The 25,286-nt window shown below is 47.2% G+C and overlaps 1 protein-coding gene across 2 annotated transcripts in view; it reads left to right on the forward strand.

Moving 5' to 3' along the window:
• Positions 1–25,055, forward strand: part of srp19 (signal recognition particle 19) — a 418,259-nt gene extending 393,204 nt beyond the window's left edge. The window contains exons 1-5 of one of the 2 annotated variants that reach the window (XM_072516451.1): positions 3,272–3,387; positions 4,513–4,588; positions 14,364–14,435; positions 14,537–14,645; positions 24,268–25,055. In XM_072516451.1, the coding sequence (XP_072372552.1) occupies positions 3,350–3,387; positions 4,513–4,588; positions 14,364–14,435; positions 14,537–14,645; positions 24,268–24,401 (429 nt within the window). In that variant the 5' untranslated portion in view covers positions 3,272–3,349 and the 3' untranslated portion in view covers positions 24,402–25,055. Of the gene's footprint in view, positions 1–3,271; positions 3,388–4,512; positions 4,589–14,363; positions 14,436–14,536; positions 14,646–24,267 lie in introns of those variants that run through there. The other variant, XM_072516450.1, reaches the window with a different exon arrangement.
• The last annotated feature ends 231 nt before the right edge of the window (positions 25,056–25,286 follow it).

Consider the following 25,286-nt stretch of genomic DNA (forward strand, 5'->3'; position numbering starts at 1 on the left):
CGCCTTCCACTCGAAGGCAGTGGACTTCTTCACTAGGTTACGTAGGGCCGTGGTGTGTGAGGCCACGTTTGGGATGAACTTGCCCAGAAAATTGACCAAGCGCAATACCGCCGCCTTGTCTTCCGGGACCTTAATGGCTGCGATGTCCTTGACCTTGTCTGTGTCGGGGCACACGCCCTGCTGAGAGATCTGGTCTCCCAGGAACCTGAGTGTCGACATGCCAAAGCAACATTTGGCCCTGTTCAGCTTCAGGCCATTGGCGTGGGCACGGCGGAATACCTGCTGGAGACGGGAAACATGCTCCTCAGGGGTTGTGGACCATATGATAATGTCAGACACACAAAACCCTTCGATGCCCTCCATCATCTGCTCCATGATGCGATGAAATATCTCACCAAACGGTGTGTTCAAGGTGCAGAGTCTTCTGCTGGACTCATCCAGCTGGATTTACCAGAATCCATGAGACGCATCTAACTTCGTGAAAAACCTTGCATGTGCCATCTCACTGGTGAGTTCCTCCCGCTTCGGGATGGGGTAGTGTTCACGTATTATATTCTGGTTGAGATCCTTGGGATCAATGCAGATGCGCAGGTCTCCAGAGGGTTTCCTAACCACCACCATCGAGCTGACCCAGTCAGTCGGTTTGGTTACCCTGGAAATGATCCCCTGCTGCTGCAGCTCCTTGAGCTGTTCCTTCAGGCGCTCCTTCAGCGGAGTCAGGACCCGGCATGGTGCATGGACCACTGGCTTGGCATCGGGTCGCAGTAGGATCTTGTACCGATATGGCAAAGTGCCCATCCCGTCAAACACATCTGGATACTGAGCGAGGATGACATCAATGCCAGCTTGAAGATCCACATTGGAGGATGTCGTTGAATAAACCCGCTGCACCAGGTTTAGCTTTTTGCAGGCATGCGCGCCCAGTAGGGATGCCCTGTCCGGCTTGACAATTTCAAACCTTAGCCGTGCATGGGTACTCCGGTTGGAGACGAGTAGATGGCAGGACCCCAGTGCCGTGATGGCATTACCATTATAGTCCAGGAGCTGGCAGGCTGCTGGAAAGACCTGGGGGGCTTCTTGATGCGTTTGAAGTCTGCCTGTGAGAGGAGGTTGGCAGAAGCACCTGTGTCGAGCTTGAACTGGATGGAGCAGTGGTTGACCTGCATCATCACGCGCCATTCGCCCTCCAAATCCACAGCGAGGATGGACTGAATGCGAGATGAGTTAGGTGTGGCATGTTCACGTGTGGCAATGATGCCCACTTGGTAGGCGGATTCCAAGCACTCGTCCTCTGGATCCGTTGTACTGCCAGGATCACAATCCTGTAATCGTCGTTGCACATTCTGGACGCGCCATTGTCGGAATTGGGAGCGCTGGCCTCTGACTGTTGGTGCAGACCTGCACAAAGCTGCATAGTGTCCAGGCTTCCCGCAGTTTAAACATTGCCTGCCTCTTGCAGGGCAGTGTCCCTTTAAGTGGGCGTTGCCACAGTTCGGGCACGTCATGGTGTCGGCGTCGTGACGCGGTGTACGTCGTCGCACATGCGCAGTGCGGTCGGCAGACAGTGTGGGTGTCGGCCGCTTCGTTATCCCGTTCGCATCGCGCATGCGCGGGGCCCCAGGAAAAGCGCCCGAGATGGCCACTGTCTTCAATGCTGAGGCGCTGCATCCAGGAGATGGCCTGCTCAGTCACTGCCTCGTGGGAGGCAAGTTTCTCATTTTCAGCCGATTTGTATTGGGAATACTGATTTTTTGCACTGTACATGTTTCAATCGCAACTGGCAGGGTCATGTGCTTGATTTTTAAGAGCTGCTCTCTCAGAGGAACAGAGTGAACTCCAAACACGATTTGGTCTCTGATCATGAAGTCAGCAATATTACCAAAGTTGCAGGACAGCGCAAGCAGGCGGAGAATAGTTAAGAAGGCATTGAAAGATTCATCTTTACCTTGTACACGTTGTTTGAATATGTAGCGCTTGAAGATTTAATTGGTGTCCACTTCACAGTGACTATCGGACTTGTCCAGGATGGTCTGGAACTTTGTCTTGTCCTGGCCTTCGGTGAAGTTAAACGAGTTGAAGAGTTCGATGGCTTGATCACCCGCTGTTGAGAGGAGAAGCGCTATCTTTCTTGCATCATCTGCACCCTCGAGATCTGAGGCTGCGATGCACAGCAGAAACCTTTGCTTGAATATCCTCCAGTTGGCACTGAGATTGCCGGAGGTCCTGAGTTGGTGAGGAGCCTGAATCTTCTCCATGATGCCGGGATACATTTGCTGGTCGTCACGGAACGGACTGAGGTAAGCCACCTTAAATTGGTAGTCTCCTGGTATCATGTCGTGTTAGGTACACTTGCTGCAACACTGGCTGCAACTGGATGCAGTTTAGATCAGAAAGATACTCCAGACCTTGAAGTTAGTTCAATCAGGTTTATTGAACTGATAGCACAGTTCTCTGTGAGTTCGACTCTCTGCTAACTTAAGTGTGGTTACTCTGTCTGACTGAACCAGACTAGCTCTTAGCCACATGGTGGAGGTGTGAGATTGTAACAACACCCTTGACTGACTCTCTAGATGTTCATCAGTGGAAAGAGACGGAGTGTGAGTGCCTCATGTCTTTTATAGTCAGATCCTACCCCTGAGTGTCCTGCCTGCTTATTGGTCATGTCTTGTTCTTTGTGTCCATTAGCTGCTTGTCTGTGTATCATTGTGTGTGTCTGCATATCATGATAGTACCCAATTCATTTTTTCCAATTAAGGGGCAATATAGTGTGGCCAATCCACCTACCCTACACATCTTTGGGTTGTGGGGGAGAACCCCACGCAAACGGGGGGAGAATGTGCACACACCACACGTTTTATTAAAAGTTGCTTTCACAACTAGTTTTTTTTATGATGTGGAGATGCTGGCGTTGGACTGGGGTGAGCACAGTAAGAAGTCTTACAACACCAGGTTAAAGTCCAACAGTTTTGTTTCAAACACTAGCTTTCGGAGCACTGCTCCTTCCTAAGGTGAATCATGTCCATGACTTTGAACCTATTTCCTGTCCGCTGCCACGTTCCCCGTAATTTTACCAACAAATCTCTAGTTTTTTTTATTGTTCTCTAGTTTGGATATGTCCTTCTTCTCCCTTGTTAAAGGTGACATTTCAAGGAGTGTGGGAAGGAATCTAATTTTAGGGACCAGAGTATTTAAAGTCTGGGTAAAGCGGAAGTTGTGGTGCTTTGGAAATTGACAGCCGCAGTATCCAGTAGGATCTGTGGGCGGAGGAGCCCGGACCTATCGGTGCAGTGTAGAGGTGGCTCTCCTGGTTTGATAGCGGCTGAGTCAGCAGGAAGTGGTGTGAGACAACATGGTGTATCTGGACAAGAGTCACGCTGACAGAGAGCGGTAAGAGCCCGCCCGCTAGTGGAGGGTGTAGTTTAATGTGCTGAAGTTGGGAAGGATTCGGACGCCTCTTTGTTTTGTAGCGAAATGTCCGAACGTTCCATTCTGGAACCCTGGAGTTCTATTGTGTCGTCATAAAGCGGGGTGGGTTGCTCCAGGCCTCTCGGGCATGCGCAGACTGCTACACTGTATCAGCCTCTTCACATTCCACACCCTTCACTTTATCACCGTTTTGGGGTCCCTCGTACAGCGACTGCTTATAACTGCGGCTTCCAGGCGAGTCCCGTTTTAGCTGGGACATAGCTCCAGTTTGAGAGACACCCAGTCAACAGGACCATGACTTTGAACCTATTTCCTGTCCGCTGCTACGCTCCCTGTAATTTTACCAACAAGTTCTCTATTCATGTCTGCTAACTGGCCCCATCTTGCACATGCTGCTGTCTGAGAAACCAGCCAGAAAGTACCGAGCAACTGGAATACAAATAAATCTCCAACATGTGTTATCTGAAAGCATTGTTGAAAAGGAGAGTGGGAAACTGAGCATTGCTATAGGCTATATTAAATCTGGAGCTGTATGAATATAAAAACAAATCTATTCAGCAGAAACACATAACTAAATGTTTGTGTTTATAAAAGATCAAGTTACAATTTTTGAGATACAGGTTTATTGTGGCAACCAGTTAAAAATCAACATTAATGATAGCTAATGCTGATAATTGAGTCAGCGGGGGAAGGAGTTAGATAAGTTTGCATTGAGAAGGATAATCTTTATTGTCACAGGTAGGCTTACATTAACACTGCAATGAAGTTACTGTGAAAAGCCCCTAGTTGCCACATTCTGGCACCTGTTCAGGTACATGGAGGGAGAATATAGAATGTCCAATTCGCCTAACAGCTTGTCTTTTGTGGGAGAAAACCGGAACACCCGGAGGAAACCCACGGAACGTTCAGACTCCGCACAGACAGTGACCCAAGCTGGGAATTGAACCTGGGACCCTGGTGCTGTGAAGCAACAGTGCTAACCACTGTGCTACCGTGCTGTAAATTTCTCTTACTTATTGGAGGGGTTTTTTGTGATTACCTAGGGAAATTTTTGAGGTTTCTAAATAACGTTTTTTGCCTTTGAAGGTTTATTTGCATATATCCAGCATATATAAACAGCAAAAAGACGATAGCAGAAGGAAGAAGAATACCAATAGAAAAGGTGAGGTTAAGGATGATTGATAACTGCTGATTGTCATGGAATTTTTACAGCATGGAAAGAGGCCCTTCGGCCCATCGTGGCCAAGCCTGCCTACAAGCACCTATTTACTCTAATCCCATTTTCCAGCACTTGGCCCGTAGCCTTGTATGCTATTGTATTCAAGTGCTCATCTAAATACTTCTTAAATGTTGTGAGGGTTCCCGCCTCTACCACCCTTTCAGACAATGAGTCCCTCTGGGTGCAGAAGCTTTTCCTCACATCCCTTCTAAACCTCCTGCCCCTCGCCTTAAATCTATACCCTTTGTTGCCCCCTCCATTAAGGTAAAGTATCTTTCTATGCCCCTCATACAATCAGCCCCCCCCCCCCCCCCCCCCCCCCCCCCAAAACATTCTCTGCTCAAAGGAAAACAACCCCGGCCTGACCAACCTCTCTTGAATGTTGAAATGCTCCAGCCCAGGCAACATCCTGGTGAATCCCCTCTGCTCCCTCTCCAGTGCAATCACCTTCCTATAGTGTGACGACCAGAACTGCACATGCAGATGTGGACTAACCAGCATTTTATACAGCTCCATCATAACCTCCCTGTTCTTATATTCTATGCCTAGGCTAATAAAGGCAAATATCTCGTATGCCTTCTTAACCACCTTATCTACTTGTCCTGCTAACTTCAGGGATCTAAACCAATATCTCTCTGATCCTCTGTACTTTCTAGGGTCCTATCATTCTATTCTTTTGCCTTTGACAAATGAATAGAATGATTGTTAGTTCTTTCGAAATGCATGACCTCACTTTTCAGGGTTAAATTCCATTTGCCACTGTTTTTCCCATCTAACCAGCCTGTCTAAATCACCCTGTAATCTAAGGCTTTTGTTATAACCTGCCTACTGACGATTGGCTGGGGACTAATGACTATCCCACAATCCTATGGGAGTACGAACTTTCCCAATGAGGGGGGCGGAGAAACTCCTACTATAAATAAGCTGGCCAGTCCAGGAACCAGGAGGAAGGAGAAGGTAGCAAGGGAAGTTACTGCTACTGTTATGTATATATTGTTATAGTAAATAAACGTTATTATTTTGTATCCTTAAAACTCGTGCTGGATTCTTCGGGGCCCTTACAAAACTGGCGACGAAGGTAAAAGTGAATAGCTGTCTACACTGCTGAAGCCACCTCCCTGGATTTTTGTTGGATACAGGTTGGAAGTTGTTTTCTATTTTACCATGCCTCTGTACGGACGTTTGGATGTTTTTGATGCTGCGCTGGAAAGCTGGAACCAGTACACACAACGGATGCGTTACTATTTCCGGGCAAACAATATCACTGAAAACGAGCGCCAGGTGGTCATATTGCTCACCGCCTGCGGGCCGCATACGTTTGGGGTGATTAGGAGTCTTACGTACCCAGCTGCGCTGGACACCAAAACATTTGACGAACTTGTGAATATAGTGGGGCAACACTTTAACCCAACCCCGTCCACGATAGTCCAGCGTTACCGGTTGAATACCACTGAGAGGACCCCTGGAGAATCCCTTGCCGATTTTTTTTTTTATCCAGGCTACGCGGGATTGTGGAATATGTGACCTTGTCAGAAATGTTACGCGACCGTTTGGTTTGCGGTATTAACAATGCGGCCACCCAGAGAAAGTTGTTAGCGGAGCCAACATTGACTTTTCAACAGGCAATACAAATAGTCTTGTCCCGAGAGAGCGCAGAGCGAGGAGTACAGGAGCTACAGGGAATGGAAGTGCATGCCTTGGGGCGCAACCCTTTCCGCCCAATAAACGTCCCCCCACACTCCTGCGGTACCTTGGGCGAGGCAACGACCAGACCGACGCCAGCGGCCATCGGACATTCCTCCCCGAAGGGAGCCTTCTCCAGAGCCAATGGATGAGGAGCCATGTCCGTGTCAGACTTGTCGGCGCCGACCCCGTCACGGACAGCGGTCCTGGGGACGCCAGAGGTGCCGTTGTTCCGACCGAAACTGGGACCAGCCCAGGGGCCGTAACTGGGACCAGCCCAGAGGCCGTACCTTCCATGTGGATGAACCTGCGGCGACCACTCCTGAGGACGTGGAGACGGAGGACGACTGCCTGCAGCTGCATTGTGTGGCAGCTCCCCGTGTGGCCCCCATTAAGGTGACAGTACGGGTCAATGGCCACCCGCTGGAGATGGAGTTGGATACTGGCGCAGCGGTCTCCGTGATCACCCAGAGGACATTCGACCGCATCAAGCAGGGTATACAGACCCTTACATTAACTGACTCCCAGGCCAGGTTGGCCACCTACACGGGGGAACCACTGGACATTGCAGGAACTACAATGACCCCTGTTGTCTATGGACGCCAGGAGGGGCGTTTCCCACTTATCGTAGTGCGTGGCCATGGGCCCAGCCTGTTGGGTCGGGACTGGTTGCGCCATTTGCGGTTGCAATGGCAGCACATCCTCCAAACAGTTTCGGGAGGGTTGACTGAGGTGCTAGGACGATACCCAGAGGTATTCCAGCCTGGTTTGGGGAAAATAAAAGAGGCCGTAGCCTGTATCCAAGTTGAACCAGGAGCCACACCGCGTTATTTCCTGGCGCGCCCAGTGCCTTACGCTTTGCTCGAGAAGGTAGAAGGGGAGCTCACTCGTTTGGAGAGTTTGGGTATTATCAGGCCCGTCCGTTTTGCTGACTGGGCAGCACCAATTGTACCAGTAATGAAGCCAGATGCCACAGTTCGCTTGTGTGGCGACTATAAACTTACAGTGAATACAGTTTCCCGACTCGACCGATACCCAATGCCTCGCATAGAGGATCTCTACGCGAAACCTGCAGGCGGACTCTCATTCACAAAATTAGATATGAGTCACGCCTATCTGCAGTTGGAGCTGGACCCTGCCTCCCGACCATATGTAACAATTAACACACACCGGGGCCTGTATGAATATACACGGTTGCCCTTTGGAGTATCCTCTGCCTGCGCAATTTTTCAACGTGTTATGGAGGGCATTTTGAGAGGTTTACCACGTGTGACTGTCTACCTGGATGACGTGTTGATTACAGGGACGCCGGAGCAAGAGCATTTGGAAAATCTGGAGGCTATCCTTAGACGCCTTTCGGAGGCTGGAGTCCGTTTACGTCACACACAGTGCGTATTTCAGGCAAAAGAAGTAGTCTACCTAGGTTATCGGGTGGACCGCGAGGGTTTGCACCCCGTCGCAGAGAAGGTGCGTGCAATTCAACATGCCCCCACCCCGACTGACACTTTGCATCTTCGTTCTTTTCTCGGTCTCGTAAACTATTACGGGAAGTTCCTCCCCAATCTGGCAACTACGCTGGCCCCCTTGCACCTGCTGCTAAAGAAAAATCACACCTGGGTTTGGGGTCAGCCGCAAGAAACCGCTTTCCGGCGGGTAAAGCAACAATTGTCGTCGTCTGGGTTACTAACCCACTATGATCCGTGAAAGCCTTTGCTCGTCACATGTGATGCATCCCCGTATGGTATTGGGGCTGTCCTGTCCCACAAGATGGAGAACGGGGCCGAGCGACCGATAGCTTTCGCCTCCCGCACATTGACTGCAGCGGAGAAAAAGTACGCGCAGATCGAGAAGGAGGGCCTGGCAGTGGTTTTCGCAGTGAAACGCTTCCACCAGTATGTGTGCGGCCGCCATTTCACTATCGTGACTGATCATGAGCCCCTGCTGGGACTCTTCAGAGAGGATAAGCCAATACCGCCCATTGCTTCCGCACGGATCCAGCGCTGGGCTTTGTTGCTTGCTACATATGAGTATTCTCTGGAGCACAAACCAGGTACGCAGATAGCAAATGCCGACACACTGAGCCGATTGCCTTTATCGACCGGCCCCATGTCGACCCCCACGACCGGGGAGGTGGTCGCAACCCTAAATTTTATGGACACCTTGCCTGTCACGGCATCACAGATCCGTGAGTGGACCCAGACGGAGCCAGTCTTGTCAAAGGTTCGGCACATAGTCCTGTATGGTGGGCAGCTTAGACAGCTCCCAGGCGAGTTGCGGGCATTTTCCTCCAAGCTGTCAGAGTTCAGCGTGGAAGACGGCATCCTCTTGTGGGGGACACGTGTGATTGTCCCGGAAAAAGGCCAGGAGCTGATATTATCAGACTTGCACAATGGGCATCCAGGTGTGACCAAGATGAAAATGTTGGCCCGGAGTTCTGTCTGGTGGCCAGGCCTCGACACCGACATTGAGAAGGTGGCCCAAAACTGCTCCATTTGCCAGGAGCATCAGAAGCTTCCGCCGGCCGCGCCCCTACATCACTGGGAATGGCCAGGGCGGCCTTGGGCACACTTGCATGCAGATTTCGCAGCCCTTTTCAGGGATCCATGTTCCTTCTGCTAATTGACGCCCAGTCCAAATGGCTGGAGGTGCATAAGATGCAGGGGACAACTTCCTGCGCAACAATTGAAAAAATGCGTTTATCATTTAGTACGCATGACCTCCCCGAGGTGCTGGTCACGGATAATGGCACTCCATTCACGAGTGAGGAGTTTGCCAGGTTTACAAAGATGAACGGCATCCGCCATATCCGCACTGCCCCTTACCACCCGGCTTCAAATGGGTTGGCAGAGCGTGCAGTGCAAACATTCAAAAGAGGCCTAAAGAAGCAGTCTTCCGGATCAATGGACACGAGACTGGCTCGGTTTCTGTTTACGTACAGGACCACCCCCCATACAGTGACTGGGGTAGCTCCCGCAGAACTCCTAATGGGCCGGAGACTTCGCACCCGCCTTAGTATGGTCTTCCCCGACATTGGCGCAAAAGTACGCCGCACACAAGAACGGCAGGGACCGGGATTGTCTCGGCATCGTCCGATTCGGCAGTTTGCGCCCGGTGACCCAGTGTTCGTGCGGAATTTTGCTGGTGGTGCCCAATGGGTTCCTGGTGTAATCTTTCGCCAAACGGGCCCTATATCGTACCAAGTGCAAGCCCAGGGTCGTCTCCAGCGAAAACATGTAGACCACGTCCGGTCCAGAAGATCATCCCCGCAAAAGATTCCCCGCCCCCAGAGCTCAGTTCAACAGCGGCAAAGACCAGAAACAAGGGAAAGTCCTCCAAATCTTCCACTGGTGCCTCACTCGAAGCCTGCGCTGGTCGTGACGGGACCAAATGGGGATAGAGACGCTGACATGACGGAGGCAGCAGACTCTGACTCCGAGATGGAGACACAGGATGAATCAGAGGGGGAATCCTCGGGTCCACAGGCCGTGGATGGACAACCGCGCCGTTCATCACGGAAGCGCCGGTCTCCGTCTCGTTATACGCCGCCAGATCCAGCGCGTGCAAATGGCGTCCGGCCTGCGGCCAAACGAGTTCGACGCCTTCCTTCGCCAGGGCCTACGGTGGATTCCTTGGACTTTGGGGGGGGAGGGATGTTATAACCTGCCTACTGACAATTGGCTGGGGACTAATGACTATCCCACAATCCTATGGGAGTACGAACTTCCCCAATGAGGGGGGCGGAGAAACTCCTACTATAAATAAGCTGGCCAGTCCAGGAACCAGGAGGAAGGAGAAGGTAGCAAGGGAAGTTACTGCTACTGTTATGTATATATTGTTATAGTAAATAAACGTTATTATTTTGTATCCTTAAAACTCGTGCTGGATTCTTCGGGGCCCTTACAAAAGCTTTCCTCCTCAGTATTTAACACACCACCAATTTTTGTGTCATCTGCGAACTTACTGATCGTACCTCCTACATTCACATCCAGATCATTAACGTACACTACAAACAGCAAGGGAGCTAGCACCGATCCCTGCAGATCACCACTGGACACAGGCTTCCAGTTACAAAAACAACCTTCGACGATCACCTTCTCCCTCCTGCCACTAAGCCAATTTTGGATCCAATTTGCCAAGTTGCCTTGAATCCCATGGGCTCTTGTCTTCTTGCTCGGGCTCTCATGTGAGACTTGGTCAAAACCCTTACTGAAGTCCATGTAGACCACATCAGCTGCACCACCCTCGTCTACACACCTAGTCACCTCCTCAAAAATTCAATCAAATTTGCAAGACATGATGTCCCCCTGACAAAGCCATACTGACTATGTATTCTGCAGTCCACACTGTGGCATGGTCCTCATCTCCAGTTTGCATCATGGCTTCTTCCCGACTCCTGCAGCTCTTTCTCCTCCTTTTGAACATCTTATCCTTTTCTATCACCCTTATTTTTCAGTGAAATTTGGTCTGGCACTCCCCAAGTCTCTCACTGTTTTCTATCTCCAGATGTATTCAGTCTCTCCTTTAGCCTCTGCAGCAAGGATCACCTTATTCTGAGTGATTTTGGTTTTCACCTTGACTCCACTTTGTTCAGATTAATCCTCTCAGTACACTGGCTTCAACCTTGCAACCTTTTAACAGCTCTCCTCCATTGTCTGACTCTGCGACTGCTGTTGCAAACCCCGTCAATTCTAGTACAAAAGTAAAATACTTTGGATGCTGGAAATCTGAAATGAAAGCAGAAAATGTTGGAAATACTCCAGGTTCGGGAGTGTCATGAATACACAGCCAGGAGTGAGCTTAGAAGGATTTGAGTCAGAGGGAAGTGAAGGGAAAGGATAATCTGAAGGGGTGTTGGTACATGAGTTGTTGGGGCTAGTTATCCTTTAAACCTGAAAGGAAGAAAAAAAAGGTTTTGTTAAAGCATCAGATGAGACGAAAGGGTGAAGTGAAATTCCCCCATTACATTTGCTCAAAACCTATTACATGAATAAAATTCTGATGGAGTCATTGATCTGAGCATTAACTCTGTTTCTCCCTCCGGAGATGCTACCTGACCTGAGTATTTTCATATCAATTTCAGCATTAGTCTCACTCCCTCACAGAATTTTTAACCCAGGAATCAGCTTGGTGTCCATCTTTGCCCTCGCTTCCTCAGCTACCAACTTCAGATACAGGATTACCTGGCACAAATGGACATCCAGCCCTTCTCCTTGACCTTCTGTGATATTGGACATCGCCACTCCCTTAACTTTACCATCAATTGCAGAACCTTTTGGTACCTTGTTCCACCAATTGGACTTCCCTCCCTAAACCTCGTCCTCTTCCCTCCATCCCTCGCACCTCACCAATGTTAACCAATCTGAAGATCCATCACTTTAAAAAAATATATATATATTCAAGTTTTTTAACACAATTTTTCTCCCTTACAAACAATACCCCCCCCCCCCCCCCACCCCCCCCCGTAACAAAAAAAGAAAAGAAATCGCGCCGAGCAAGATATATACATGGCAAAATGATATATTTACACAGCTTTGTACACTGGCCCTCACCCGTACGTGCCAGTTTCCCCAACCCTTCATGTTATCTCTTGCTCATCCACCCTCCCAGGCAGTCCCACCCCCCCCCCCCCTTCCCAGGACGTCCCCTCCACACCCCCCCCCCCCCCCTCCCCCAAGGTTGCTGCTGACCGATCTTCCTCTAGCACTCCGCGAGATAGTCTAGGAACGGTTGTCACCGCCTGTAGAACCCCTGCGCAGACCCTCTCAAGGCGAACTTAATCCTCTCCAACTTTATGAACCCTGCCATGTCATTTATCCAGGCCTCCAGGCTGGGGGGCTTCGCCTCTGAAGATCTATCACTTGACAAAGCTTTTTGGTTACTCTGCATAATCATTCCTGGCATAAATTTTCAGTACTCCAATCCCCCCAAAAGTCCTGCAAAGAAAAGAAACATGGGGGGCCTGGCCCTCCCAAGCCGACAGTACTACAACTGGGCAGCCATGGCAGAAAGAGTGAGGGGATAAGTGAAACCAGACACTGAATAAGTGAGGATGAAGGAGAGCTCCTGTACAAAGGCGACCCATAGACCGTGAGACATAGAAGCAGAATTAGGCCACTCGGCCCATCGAGGTAGCACTTCTGCTTGACCGAACTGTCACCAGACCCCCATCTGTGGCAACCAGAGATTCGCACCAGCCGTGCTTGACATGATCTTGAGGTGGAGACTGGACCGGGGGGGGGGGGGGGGGGGGGGGGGGGTACTGACCGTTGGAGACTTTTACCCAGAAGACAGACTAGCAACCTTAGAGGAATTGACGGGGACTGCAGGTAGCTAGCGGAAACAAACTCCAACAACTACAGCTTAAGAACTTTCTCCGCAAGGAGACGACAGCATACCCACAGATCCCGAGACACACAATGCCAGAGGAGCAACTGGACATGGACAATCTGGGGAGGGGAAACTGCGGGGACCTGTATGGACGATTATTAGGAAGGACACGCTCCCCTCTTGATGAAAAATGGAAGGAAAGAAATGGGGACGGAAATAGGGTAGGGACTGGAGCGAAGCACCGAACCGGGTCAACTCTACCTCCTCATGTGCAAGGCTAAGCCTCATGCAACAGAAAGTGGTGCGCAGGGCGCACCTGGATTCTGGATTTGTTTATTGTCCTGTGTACTGAGGTACAGTGAAAGTATTGTTCTGTGTACAGTTGAGTCAGAGCATTCCATACATGAAAAGAAAATACATGGGGCAAATACACAATGTAAATACATAGACACAGGCATTGGGTGAAGCATACAGGAGTGGAGTGCTACTAAGCAGAGAAGATAGGTCGTTTAGGTGTCTGTTAACTACTGTTTTTGAATCTGTTAGTGGGTGTTCTTAGACTTTTGTAACTCCTGCCCGATGGAAGAAGTTGAAGATGAATAAGCCGGATGGGAGGGGTCTTTGATTATGCTGCCCACTTTCCCAAGGCAGCGGGAGGTGTAGATGGAGTAAATGGATGGGAGGCAGGTCTGACAAGACGCTGAATGAACTGGTTCTTCACTGAGGTGGAGGACAAATGTGAACGGTGCCAGGGAGGCCTGGCTAGCCATGCCTACATATTCTGGACATGCCCCAGACATGTCGGGTTTAGGACAGCCTCCTTCGAGGCAATGTCCAAGGTTGTGGGGGTGAGGGTGGAGCCGTGCCAGAGAGTGGCAGTCTATCGGATCAGCCAGAACTATTCATGGGGAAGACGGGTGCACCTTTGCTTTTGCTTCCCTAATCGTCTGCCGGAGAATCCTGCTCGGCTGGCAATCCGCAGCACCATCCACAGTTGCAGACTGGCTGGCAGACCTGTCAGAATTTCTCCACCTGGTGAAGATCAAGTTCGCTATCAGGGTCAGAGGATGGCTTCCACAGAGCGTGGAGGTCATTCACCAATTTGTTCCAAAATCTGTTTGAGGCCAATAGAGCGAGAGAGTGTGTGCACACGGAGCCTCCGCGACATCAAAGAATAGACGGGGGATTTGGGGGGGGGGGGAAGAAAGAGAGGAGAGGAGGGAGGAGGAGGAAGGAGGCCGGAACAGATATCGGGAGCCCAGAGCAAGGCCACAAGAAACAGAACCCCCAAAGAAACACCAAAAGTGAGATGAGAGGGAGGTGGGTGGGAGGGAGAGAGGAGAAGGGGGTGGGGCCAAATGACAAAGGTGGGGGGAGAAACCACCGCATACATGTAAGTGAAAGATAACTGCCCACTGTATAATAACTGACCCGTGAAAAGATCCTGAAATAACAAGGAGGGAGGGGGGAACCAAGGGGAGAGGAGGGTGGGTATGTTTTCACCAAGGGAAATGTATTGTATATTGTAACCGATGCACATACCCATGTTGAATGAACACTGCATAAAATGTAAAACTTCTGTAAAAACAATTTTAAAGTGTTTTCGGTACTCCCATGAATTTACTGTGACGTGCCGAAGTGCATGCTTTATTTAAAATGTGTTACCTCAATGGAAATTGTTGTCATTGGTAATTTTCTTTCTGTAAAGGCTGTTGAAAACCCAACATTTGGAGAAATTAGAGATGTTTGTGCAGCAGCAGGACTGATTGTGGCAGTGGAGGTATTTATTATGTTTAATGTTAATTTTGTTGAATATTGAGTATCTAAGATTCCTGGTGTTTTTTCCAAATCCCATTAGTATACTTTGTACACCATTTTCAGAATAAACTCTACCCACGTGAGTGGAACAGAGATGTACAATTCAGAGGCAGAATACGGGTTCAACTGAAAAATGAGGATGGGTCCTTCTGTTTAGAGCAGTTTCCCACACGTAAGTAACTGAATCTGCAAAACATGTGCAAATGTCTTTTAACTATGTAGCATGTCATATGCATGAGGTGTTTTTTATTTTTCCTGAACAATGTCTAATACAATGCTATTTTCAATGCAAATAATGTGTTTTTAATCATAAACATGGAAATATATCACAGTACTATTAACCTAAAGACTAATTAAAATATTTGTCAAAGTGTCACGTCCTAGATTTGTTAGCAACATCAAGGGTGATGAGATTAAAGAGACAGTGGCAGAATGCTTAGGAATTTAGTTAAGGGACTGGAAACCAAAACTAGTGATGAATGGTTATTTTTTTTCAGGGTGGGTATAAGTAGACTGTGATGTTCCTCAGGAGTCTATATAGGAATCGCTTCTCTTTCTAATGTATATTAATCACCTAAACTTGGAGAGAGGGAGCATAATTTCAAATTTTTGCAGGTGACATAGAACTCAGCAATCTCATTATCACTGAGGATAACAGACTTCAGGAGGACTTAGACTGATAAAATGACAGGTAAAATTTAATACGGAAGTGTGAGTGATATATTTTGGTAAGGACTGGCAATATAAACTGAATGGTAGGATTTAAAGGGGATAGAAATATCTGGCAATGTATGTACACAAGCGTTTGTAGGTGGCAGCAGAAGCTGGGAAGGTTGATGGGATCCTTGACCTTATTAAATCATGAGAGTGCAAAAGTAAGGAAGTTATACTAAACCTTTTATAAAATACTGGTTCAGCCTCAGCTGGAGTACTATGTTCAATTCTGGGCATGATGTTTTAGGAAGGATGGCAAGGCCTTGGAAAGGCAGAAGGTATTTGCTGGAATGGTACCAGGGATGAAGGATTTCAGTTATGTGAAAAGATTAAAGGAAGTGGTTCTCCTTCAGGCAGAGAAGATTAAGAAATAAATTTGATAAAGTTGTTCAAGATTATGTGTGGTTGTCATAGAGTAAGGAGGAACTGTCTCCAGTGGTAGAGGAGATAAATTTAAGGTGTTTGCAACAAGAAGTAGAAGTCACATGAGGAAACAGTATTTATGCAGTGAGTTGTGATCTGAAGTGTATTGCCTGAAAAGGTGGTGAAAGCAGAATCAGTAGTAACTATCAAGAAGGAAATGGATAAATACCTGAAGGGTAACCATATACAGGGTGTGGAGAAAGAGCAGGGGAGTGGGACTAATTGGATAACTCCCCAGGCTCAGTGGGTCTAATCGCCTCCTGCCCCCCGGTCATTCCATGATTCTATATTTTGAGTGAAGACTTTTTGTCAAGGCAAGTTCTATTGCTTTGTTGTGCAGTAACTGATTTATCTTGCTTCAAATATCTCTGCTAGTCATATGATGGCACTCGAAAGTTGTGCGAAACAGCTGAATAAATATCATAAACCTCAAACCAATGAACTTTCTGAATCTAGTTGTACTGGAGGAGAGTAAGGATAGCGTGAAAATTCCGTTCAACATATGTACGCTTTCCTACAAGTGACTTGTTTAATCTTACAACTTGTACAGTGAAAATGAAATGAAAATCTCTTATTGTCACAAGTAGGCTTCAAATGAAGTTACTGTGAAAAGCCCCTAGTCGCCACATTCCGGCGCCTGTTCGGGGAGGCTGTTACAGTGATGAATTGTATTCATTTTAAATGGAAACTTCTCTGTCTTGTGACACTGATTGATCTGTTTTATTCTCTCTAGACTGTGATACTAAAAAATTACCAAAATGGGTTCTTTTGTCCATTTGGTCTATATTCATATTTACCCTGTACATGAGCAGTAGTTCTAATTCACTGTGTTCCCGCATCGCTTTATTCCTGCATCTTTAACCTCCTATTAATCAGGTGTTATAACCTAGTAAACTCCTCCTTCCATTATTAAATTAGTAAATTTTGCCCAATGACTGACAACAATTGAAGACTGAATCAGGTGTTATAACCGAGTAAACTCCTCCTTCCATTATTAAATTAGTAAATTTTGCCCAATGACTGACAACAATTGAAGACTGACTTCACTTTGCAAGCACATGAAGTATTTTTGCCTGCTTAGCTTGGAGCATAGAACATAGAACATAGAACAATACAGCGCAGTACAGGCCCTTCAGCCCACGATGTTGCACCGAAACGAAAGCCATCTAACCTACACTATGCCATTATCATCCATATGTTTATCCAATAAACTTTTAAATGCCCTCAATGTTGGCGAGTTCACTACTGTAGCAGGTAGGGCATTCCACGGCCTCACTACTCTTTTGCGTAAAGAACCTACCTCTGACCTCTGTCCTATATCTATTACCCCTCAGTTTAAAGTTATGTCCCTTCGTGCCAGCCATTTCCATCTGCGGGAGAAGGCTCTCACTGTCCACCCTATCCAACCCCCTGATCATTTTGTATGCCTCTATTAAGTCTCCTCTTTACCTTCTTCTCTCCAACGAAAACAACCTCAAGTCCATCAGCCTTTCCTCATAAGATTTTCCCTCCATACCAGGCAACATCCTGGTAAATCTCCTCTGCACCCGCTCCAAAGCCTCCACGTCCTTCCTATAATGCGGTGACCAGAACTGTACGCAATACTCCAAATGCGGCCGTACCAGAGTTCTGTACAGCTGCAACATGACCTCCCGACTCCGGAACTCAATCCCTCTACCAATAAAGGCCAACACTCCATAGGCCTTCTTCACAACCCTATCAACCTGGGTGGCAACTTTCAGGGATCTATGTACATGGACACCTAGATCCCTCTGCTCATCCACACTTTCAAGAACTTTACCATTAGCCACATATTCCGCATTCCTGTTATTCCTTCCAAAGTGAATCACCTCACACTTCTCTACATTAAACTCCATTTGCGACCTCTCAGCCCAGCTCTGCAGCTTATCTATATCCCTCTGTAACCTGCTACATCCTTCCACACTATCGACAACACCACCGACTTTAGTATCATCTGCAAATTTACTCACCCACCCTTCTGCGCCTTCCTCTAGGTCATTGATAAAAATGACAAACAGCAACGGCCCCAGAACAGATCCTTGTGGTACTCCACTTGTGACTGTACTCCATTCTGAACATTTCCCATCAACCACCACCCTCTGTCTTCTTTCAGCTAGCCAATTTCTGATCCACATCTCTAAATCACCCTCAATCCCCAGCCTCCGTATTTTTTGCAATAGCCTACCGTGGGGAACCTTATCAAACGCTTTGCTGAAATCCATATACACCACATCAACTGCTCTACCCTCGTCTACCTGTTCAGTCACCTTCTCAAAGAATTCAATAAGGTTTGTGAGGCATGACCTACCCTTCACAAAGCCATGCTGACTATCCCTGATCATATTATTCCGATCTAGATGATTATAAATCTTGTCTCTTATAATCCCCTCCAAGACTTTACCCACTACAGACGTGAGGCTCACCGGTCTATAGTTGCTGGGGTTGTCTCTGCTCCCCTTTTTGAACAAAGGGACCACATTTGCTGTCCTCCAGTCTTCTGGCACTATTCCTGTAGCCAATGATGACATAAAAATCAAAGCCAAAGGTCCAGCAATCTCTTCCCTGGCCTCCCAGAGAATCCTAGGATAAATCCCATCAGGTCCCGGGGACTTATCTATTTTCAGCCTGTCCAGAATTGCCAACACCTCTTCCCTACGTACCTCAATGCCATCTATTCTATTAGCCTGGGGCTCAGCATTCTCCTCCACAACATTATCTTTTTCCTGAGTGAATACTGACGAAAAATATTCATTTAGTATCTCGCCTATCTCTTCAGACTCCACACACAATTTCCCATCCCTATCCTTGACTGGTCCTACTCTTTCCCTATTCATTCGCTTATTCCTGACATACCTATAGAAAGCTTTTGGGTTTTCCTTGATCTTTCCTGCCAAATACTTCTCATGTCCCCTCCTTGCTCGTCTTAGCTCTCTCTTTAGATCCTTCCTCGCTACCTTGTAACTATCCATCGCCCCAACCGAAACTTCACACTTCATCTTCACATAGGCCTCCTTCTTCCTCTTAACAAGAGATTCCACTTCCTTGGTAAACCACGGTTCCCTCGCTCGACGCCTTCCTCCCTGTCTGACCGGTACATACTTATCAAGAACACGCAGTAGCTGATCCTTGAACAAGCCCCACTTATCCAGTGTGCCCAACACTTGCAGCCTACTTCTCCACCTTATCCCCCCCAAGTCACGTCTAATGGCATCATAATTGCCCTTCCCCCAGCTATAACTCTTGCCCTGCGGTGTATACTTATCCCTTTCCATCATTAACGTAAATGTCACCGAATTGTGGTCACTGTCCCCAAAGTGCTCTCCTACTTCCAAATCCAACACCTGGCCTGGTTCATTACCCAAAACCAAATCCAACGTGGCCTCACCTCTTGTTGGCCTGTCAACATATTGTTTCAGGAAACCCTCCTGCACACACTGTACAAAAAACGACCCATCTATTGTACTCGAACTATATCTTTTCCAGTCAATATTTGGAAAGTTAAAGTCTCCCATAATAACTACCCTGTTACTTTCGCTCATATCCAGAATCATCTTCGCCATCCTTTCCTCTACACCCCTAGAACTATTAGGAGGCCTATAAAAAAACTCCCAACAGGGTGACCTCTCCTTTCCTGTTTCTAACTTCAGCCCATACTACCTTGGAAGAAGAGTCCCCATCTAGCATCCTCTCCGCCACCGTAATACTGCTCTTGACTAGCAGCGCCACACCTCCCCCTCTTTTGCCTCCTTCTCTGAGCTTACTAAAACACCTAAACCCCGGAACCTGCAACATCCATTCCTGTCCCTGCTCTATCCATGTCTCCGAAATGGCTACAACATCGAAGTCCCAGGTACCAACCCATGCTGCCAGTTCCCCTACCCTGTTTCGTATACTCCTGGCATTGAAGTAGACACACTTCAAACCACCTACCTGAACACTGGCCCCCTCCTGCGACGTCAAATCTGTGCTCCTGACCTCTATACTCTCATTCTCCCTTACCCTAAAACTACAATCCAGGTTCCCATGCCCCTGCTGCATTAGTTTAAACCCCCCCAAAGAGCACTAACAAATCTCCCCCCCCAGGATATTTGTGCCCCTCCGGTTCAGATGTAGACCTTCCTGTCTGTAGAGGTCCCACCTTCCCCAGAAAGAGCCCCAGTTATCCAGAAATCTGAATCCCTCCCACCTGCACCATCCCTGTAGCCACGTGTTTAAATGCTCTCTCTCCCTATTCCTCATCTCACTATCACGTGGCACGGGCAACAACCCAGAGATAACAACTCTGTTTGTTCTAGTTCTGAGCTTCCATCCTAGCTCCCTGAAAGCCTGCCTGACATCCTTGTCCCCTTTCCTACCTATGTCGTTAGTGCCAATGTGGACCACGACTTGGGGCTGCTCCCCCTCCCCCGTAAGGACCCGGAAAACACGATCCGAGACATCACGTACCCTTGCACCTGGGAGGCAACATACCAAACGTGAGTCTCTCACGCTCCCACAAAATCTCCTATCTGTGCCCCTGACTATAGAGTCCCCAATTACTAATGCTCTGCTCCTCTTCCCCCCTTCCCTTCTGAGCAACAGGGACAGACTCCGTGCCAGAGGCCCGTACCCCATGGCTTACCCCTGGTAAGTCCCCCCCCCCCCCCCCCACAAGTATCCAAAGCGGTATACTTGTTTCTCAGGGGAACGACCGCAGGGGATCCCTGCACTGACTGCTTTTTCCCAGTCCCTCTTACAGTTACCCACCTATCTCCAATCTTTGGTGTAACTAATTCCCTGAAGCTGCTATCTATGACCCCTTCTGCCTCCCGAATGATCCAAAGTTCTTCCAACTCCAGCTCCAGTTCCCTAACTCGGTCTTGGAGGAGCTGGAGATGGCAGTACTTCCTGCAGGTAAAATCAGCAGGGACACTAACTGCATCCCTCACCTCAAACATCCTGCAGGAGGAACATTGCACTCCCTTCCCTGCCATTCCTCTTACTTTCTACCAAGATCTGGCTAACAACTAAATTAAATTTTTATAACAAATAATAATAATATAATAAAATATGGTACCAATGGGTTTTATTATTAGGTTGGAGGAGGAGGGCGGGTGGGAGACACTACACGTGTAGTGTCTCGGGTTTCCTCTCCACCAGAATTTATTGGTGAGGGTCTTCCCAGACGTCCGCGGGTCGACTTCCTGTTCCCGCCTAAAAAACTAATTTTAAAAAAAAAAAGAAAAATTCTCAGCTCCTGCTGAAATTGACTAACCAGCCAGCTCCACTCCCGCCGAAATCGACTGGCCTGCCCCTGCAAAGACAAGTGCTTTTAAAGGTTGACTTACCTCCCAGCAGCCACTTCCGCAATGCTCCCGCTGAAACTGACTCACCAGCTGTTCTCACGCCGAAATCGACTGGCCTGCCCCTGCAAAGACAAGTGCTTTTAAAGGACAGACTTACCTCCCAGCAACCACTTCCGCAATGCTCCTGCTGAAACTGACTCGCCAGCTGTTCTCCCGCCGAAATCGACAGCATGTATACAAAGTTGAGATATTTGCTGTTCAGGAGATTTACAAATTATTGAAAGCTTTATATTTAATATCCATAATCATGAGTGTGGTGTATTGATGGGGTCATCATAAAATGATCTCATGCATTTTGACATTACTTGCTTTCATCAACATTAAGGACCACATTATAAAATTTGAAAAGTACAACTTTAATATTGTGCGGTTTTAGAACTTCCTATTTTTAAAACAATGGGCAGTTAGGTCAACTTTGGATGTAGTTCTTCATCAGAGCGGAAAGGTGAGTAAATTTCCTGTTTGGGACTTTAAGGTGGTACGGTATAGAGCAGCTAGAGGGGAGAAATTACCAATAATGCAATCACAGAAGCAAAGTTGATGGATTGAATGACCTGCAAATTGCTTAAAATAAGGGTGGAAGTATGATCTGGAGCAGCATCTCTGTGAAGCAGTGAAAAGATATATTTTTTTTAAATTTTAAAAAATTTATATATAAATTTAGAGTACCCAATTCATTTTTTCCAATTAAGGGGCAATTTAGCATGGCCATTCCACCTAGAACGTAGAAAAATACAGCACAGAACAGGCCCTTCAGCCCACAATGTTGTGCTGAACCTTTGTCCTAGATTAATCATAGATTATCATAGGATTTACAGTGCAGAAGGAGGCCACTCGGCCCACTGAGTCTGCACCGGCTCTTGGAAAGAGCACCCTACCCAAGGTCAACACCTCCACCCTATCCCCATAACCCAGTAACCCCACCCAACACTAAGGGCAATTTTGGACACTAAGGGCAATTTATCACGGCCAATCCACCTAACCCGCACATCTTTGGACTGTGGGAGGAAACCGGAGCTCCCGGAGGAAACCCACGCACACACTGGGAGGACGTGCAGACTCCGCACAGACAGTGACCCAAGCCGGAATCAAACCTGGGACCCTGGAGCTGTGAAGCAATTGTGCTATCCACAATGCTACCATGCTGCCCTTAAGAACAAATTAATCTACACTATATCATTCTACCGTAATCCATGTACCTATCCAATAGCTGCTTGAAGGTTCCTAATGTTTCCGACTCAACTACTTCCACAGGCAGTGCATTCCATGCCCCCACTACTCTCTGGGTAAAGAACCTACCTCTGATATCCCTCCTATATCTTCCACCATTCACCTTAAATTTATGTCCCCTTGTAATGGTTTGTTCCACCCGGGGAAAAAGTCTCTGACTGTCTACTCTATCTATTCCCCTGATCATCTTATAAACCTCTATCAAGTCGCCCCTCATCCTTCTCCGTTCTAATGAGAAAAGGTCTAGCACCCTCAACCTTTCCTCGTAAGACCTACTCTCCATTCCAGGCAACATCCTGGTAAATCTCCTTTGCACCTTTCCAAAGCTTCCACATCCTTCCTAAAATGAGGCGACCAGAACTGTACACAGTACTCCAAATGTGGCCTTACCAAAGTTTTGTACAGCTGCATCATCACCTCACGGCTCTTAAATTCAATCCCTGTGTTAATGAACGCTAGCACACCATAGGCCTTCTTCACAGCTCTATCCACTTGAGTGGCAACTTTCAAAGATATATGAACATAGACCCCAAGATCTCTCTGCTCCTCCACATTGCCAAGAACTCTACCGTTGACCTTGTATTCCGCATTCATATTTGTCCTTCCAAAATGGACAACCTCACACTTTTCAGGGTTAAACTCCATCTGCCACTTCTCAGCCCAGCTCTGCATCCTATCTATGTCTCTTTGCAGCCGACAACAGCCCTCCTCACTATCCACAACTCCACCAATCTTCGTATCGTCTGCAACTTTACTGACCCACCCTTCAACTCCCTCATCCAAGTCATTAATGAAAATCACAAACAGCAGAGGACCCAGAGCTGATCCCTGCGGTACGCCACTGGTAACTGGGATCCAGGCTGAATATTTGCCATCCACCACCACTCTCTGACTTCTATCGGTTAGCCAGTTCGTTATCCAACTGGCCAAATTTCCCACTATCCCATGCCTCCTTACTTTCTGCATAAGCCTACCATGGGGAACTTTATCAAATGCCTTACTAAAATCCATGTACACTACATCCACTGCTTTACCTTCATCCACATGCTTGGTCACCTCCTCAAAAAATTCAATAAGATTTGTAAGGCAAGACCTACCCCTCACAAATCCGTGCTGACTATCCCTAATCAAGCAGTATCTTTCCAGATGCTCAGAAATCCTATCCTTCAGTACCCTTTCCATTACTTTGCCTACCACCGAAGTAAGACTAACTGGCCTGTAATTCCCAGGTTGTGGGGGCGAAACCCACGCAAACACTGGGTGAATGTGCAAACTCCACACGGACAATGACCCAGAGCCGGGATCGAACCTGGGACCTCGGCGCCGTGAGTCAGCCATGCTAACCACTGCGCCACCGTGCTGCCCGCAGTGGAAAGATATTGACAAGAACTTGATGTAGGATGATATTTAAATGGAAAAATTTAGTAATGTGCAGTAGGTCAAATTTAGAATAGATCCACTTTCAAAAGCCTCTCACTTCTGGACTGAGTTCTGTACAGTCGGCAGAGTGAATGTGTCCAAAGTTTGGTAGAAGAATGCTAAGTTCACTAAGTTTAACATAAATAACCTTTTATTATTTCACAGTATCATAGAATTTACAGTGCAGAAAGAGACCATTCGGCCCATCGAGTCTGCACCGGCCCTTGGAAAGAGCACCCTACCGAAGCCCATTCCTCCACCCGGTCCCAGTAACCCCACACAACCTTTTGGGCACCAAGGGGCAATTTAGCATGGCCAGTCCACCTAACCTGCACATCTTTGGACTGGGGTGGACGGGAGGGAACACAAAATTAGTATTATCAAGAAATGAGTTATTAGAGATAATTTCCAATTTTTGGCAAATCTCGGCAAGGTATACTTTTCTATCTGGTTGAGTGGTTCCGAGTGATCAGTTGGTTATTTGGGGCAAGAAAGGGACGGTTAAGATTATTTGAGTCTCTGAGGGAGTTTATTGGCAATGAAAATAACAGTGTGAATCAAGGAGCTGTTTCAAAACCACAGATACATTTTTAAAGAAAGTCCTCATTTTCTATGATTTTCCTGCCTCTTCCCTCTCCCCAGGCAAATCAGTAATGTTATATGTAGCTGAAATGATTCCAAAACTGAAGACCAGGACTCAGAAGGCTGGAGGAGGAGATCAGAATGCACAACCTGGGGAAGGTGGCAAGAAGAACAAGAAGAAGAAGAAGAAGTAAATCAATTAATGTTGCTGGCTTTAGTTATATTTATTTTGAAACCATTCCTATAGTAAACCCATTGAGCATGCTGTGTTTTTGTTTGGTCTGTAATGTAGGACAAAACTGGCACTGCGTTTTTCTTTGTTCTGAAGTAATTGGGAGGGAATACATTCAAAACATTATAATTGCTTTAGATTAAGTTAGGAACATATTCAGATATTTTTGAAAAGTGCCCTGTGGTTATATTTTTCACTGCATTTCTGATTTAGAGCTGGTGTCCATAATAAAATGAATATAATTGATACATTATGTTGCAACTGTGTATGCCTTTGAAACGTGAATGTTCAAGAGTGTTTCATATTTACTGGTTCACAAGAATGGAGTTTAAACTGATGTAGATTTGACAGAGCTCTGTTTTCGAGAGAGAATTTATATTAAAAAGAAAGTATGACATTCAAAATAAGAATTTGTCAACACATGAAGCTGCAAAATTGGACTAACGTGGACATGTTGGATGAAGTAACCTGCTTCTGTGTCATAAATTTCTTTACAGATATCGACTTAACGTGGAAATATAATGTATGCTAAAGCGGCAGGTCTTTTGCTCAAAAAGAAATTCCTGTCTTTTGTCAAGATGATAGCAATGAAATAAATCAATAATTATGTTTTCAATTGCAGTTTCTTATTTTCAAAGCCTAAGTGTAAAATTGAGGAAGTGTATTTGAGTACAAAGGAAAGTACAGAATTGGAAAGGATCAGGCCAGTCCCAAAAATTGATGACTTTCAATTGCTCATTGCCTCAGATATTTCCACATTATCTGCTTCTACATTGTAATTCTTCTGTGAATGTTCCTGCTTTTAGGACTGAGCTAATATTTTTCATTCATTTACGGGATGTGGGCA

The sequence above is a fragment of the Scyliorhinus torazame genome, chromosome 9 (genome assembly GCF_047496885.1).
Source record: "Scyliorhinus torazame isolate Kashiwa2021f chromosome 9, sScyTor2.1, whole genome shotgun sequence".
Lineage (NCBI taxonomy): Eukaryota > Metazoa > Chordata > Chondrichthyes > Carcharhiniformes > Scyliorhinidae > Scyliorhinus > Scyliorhinus torazame.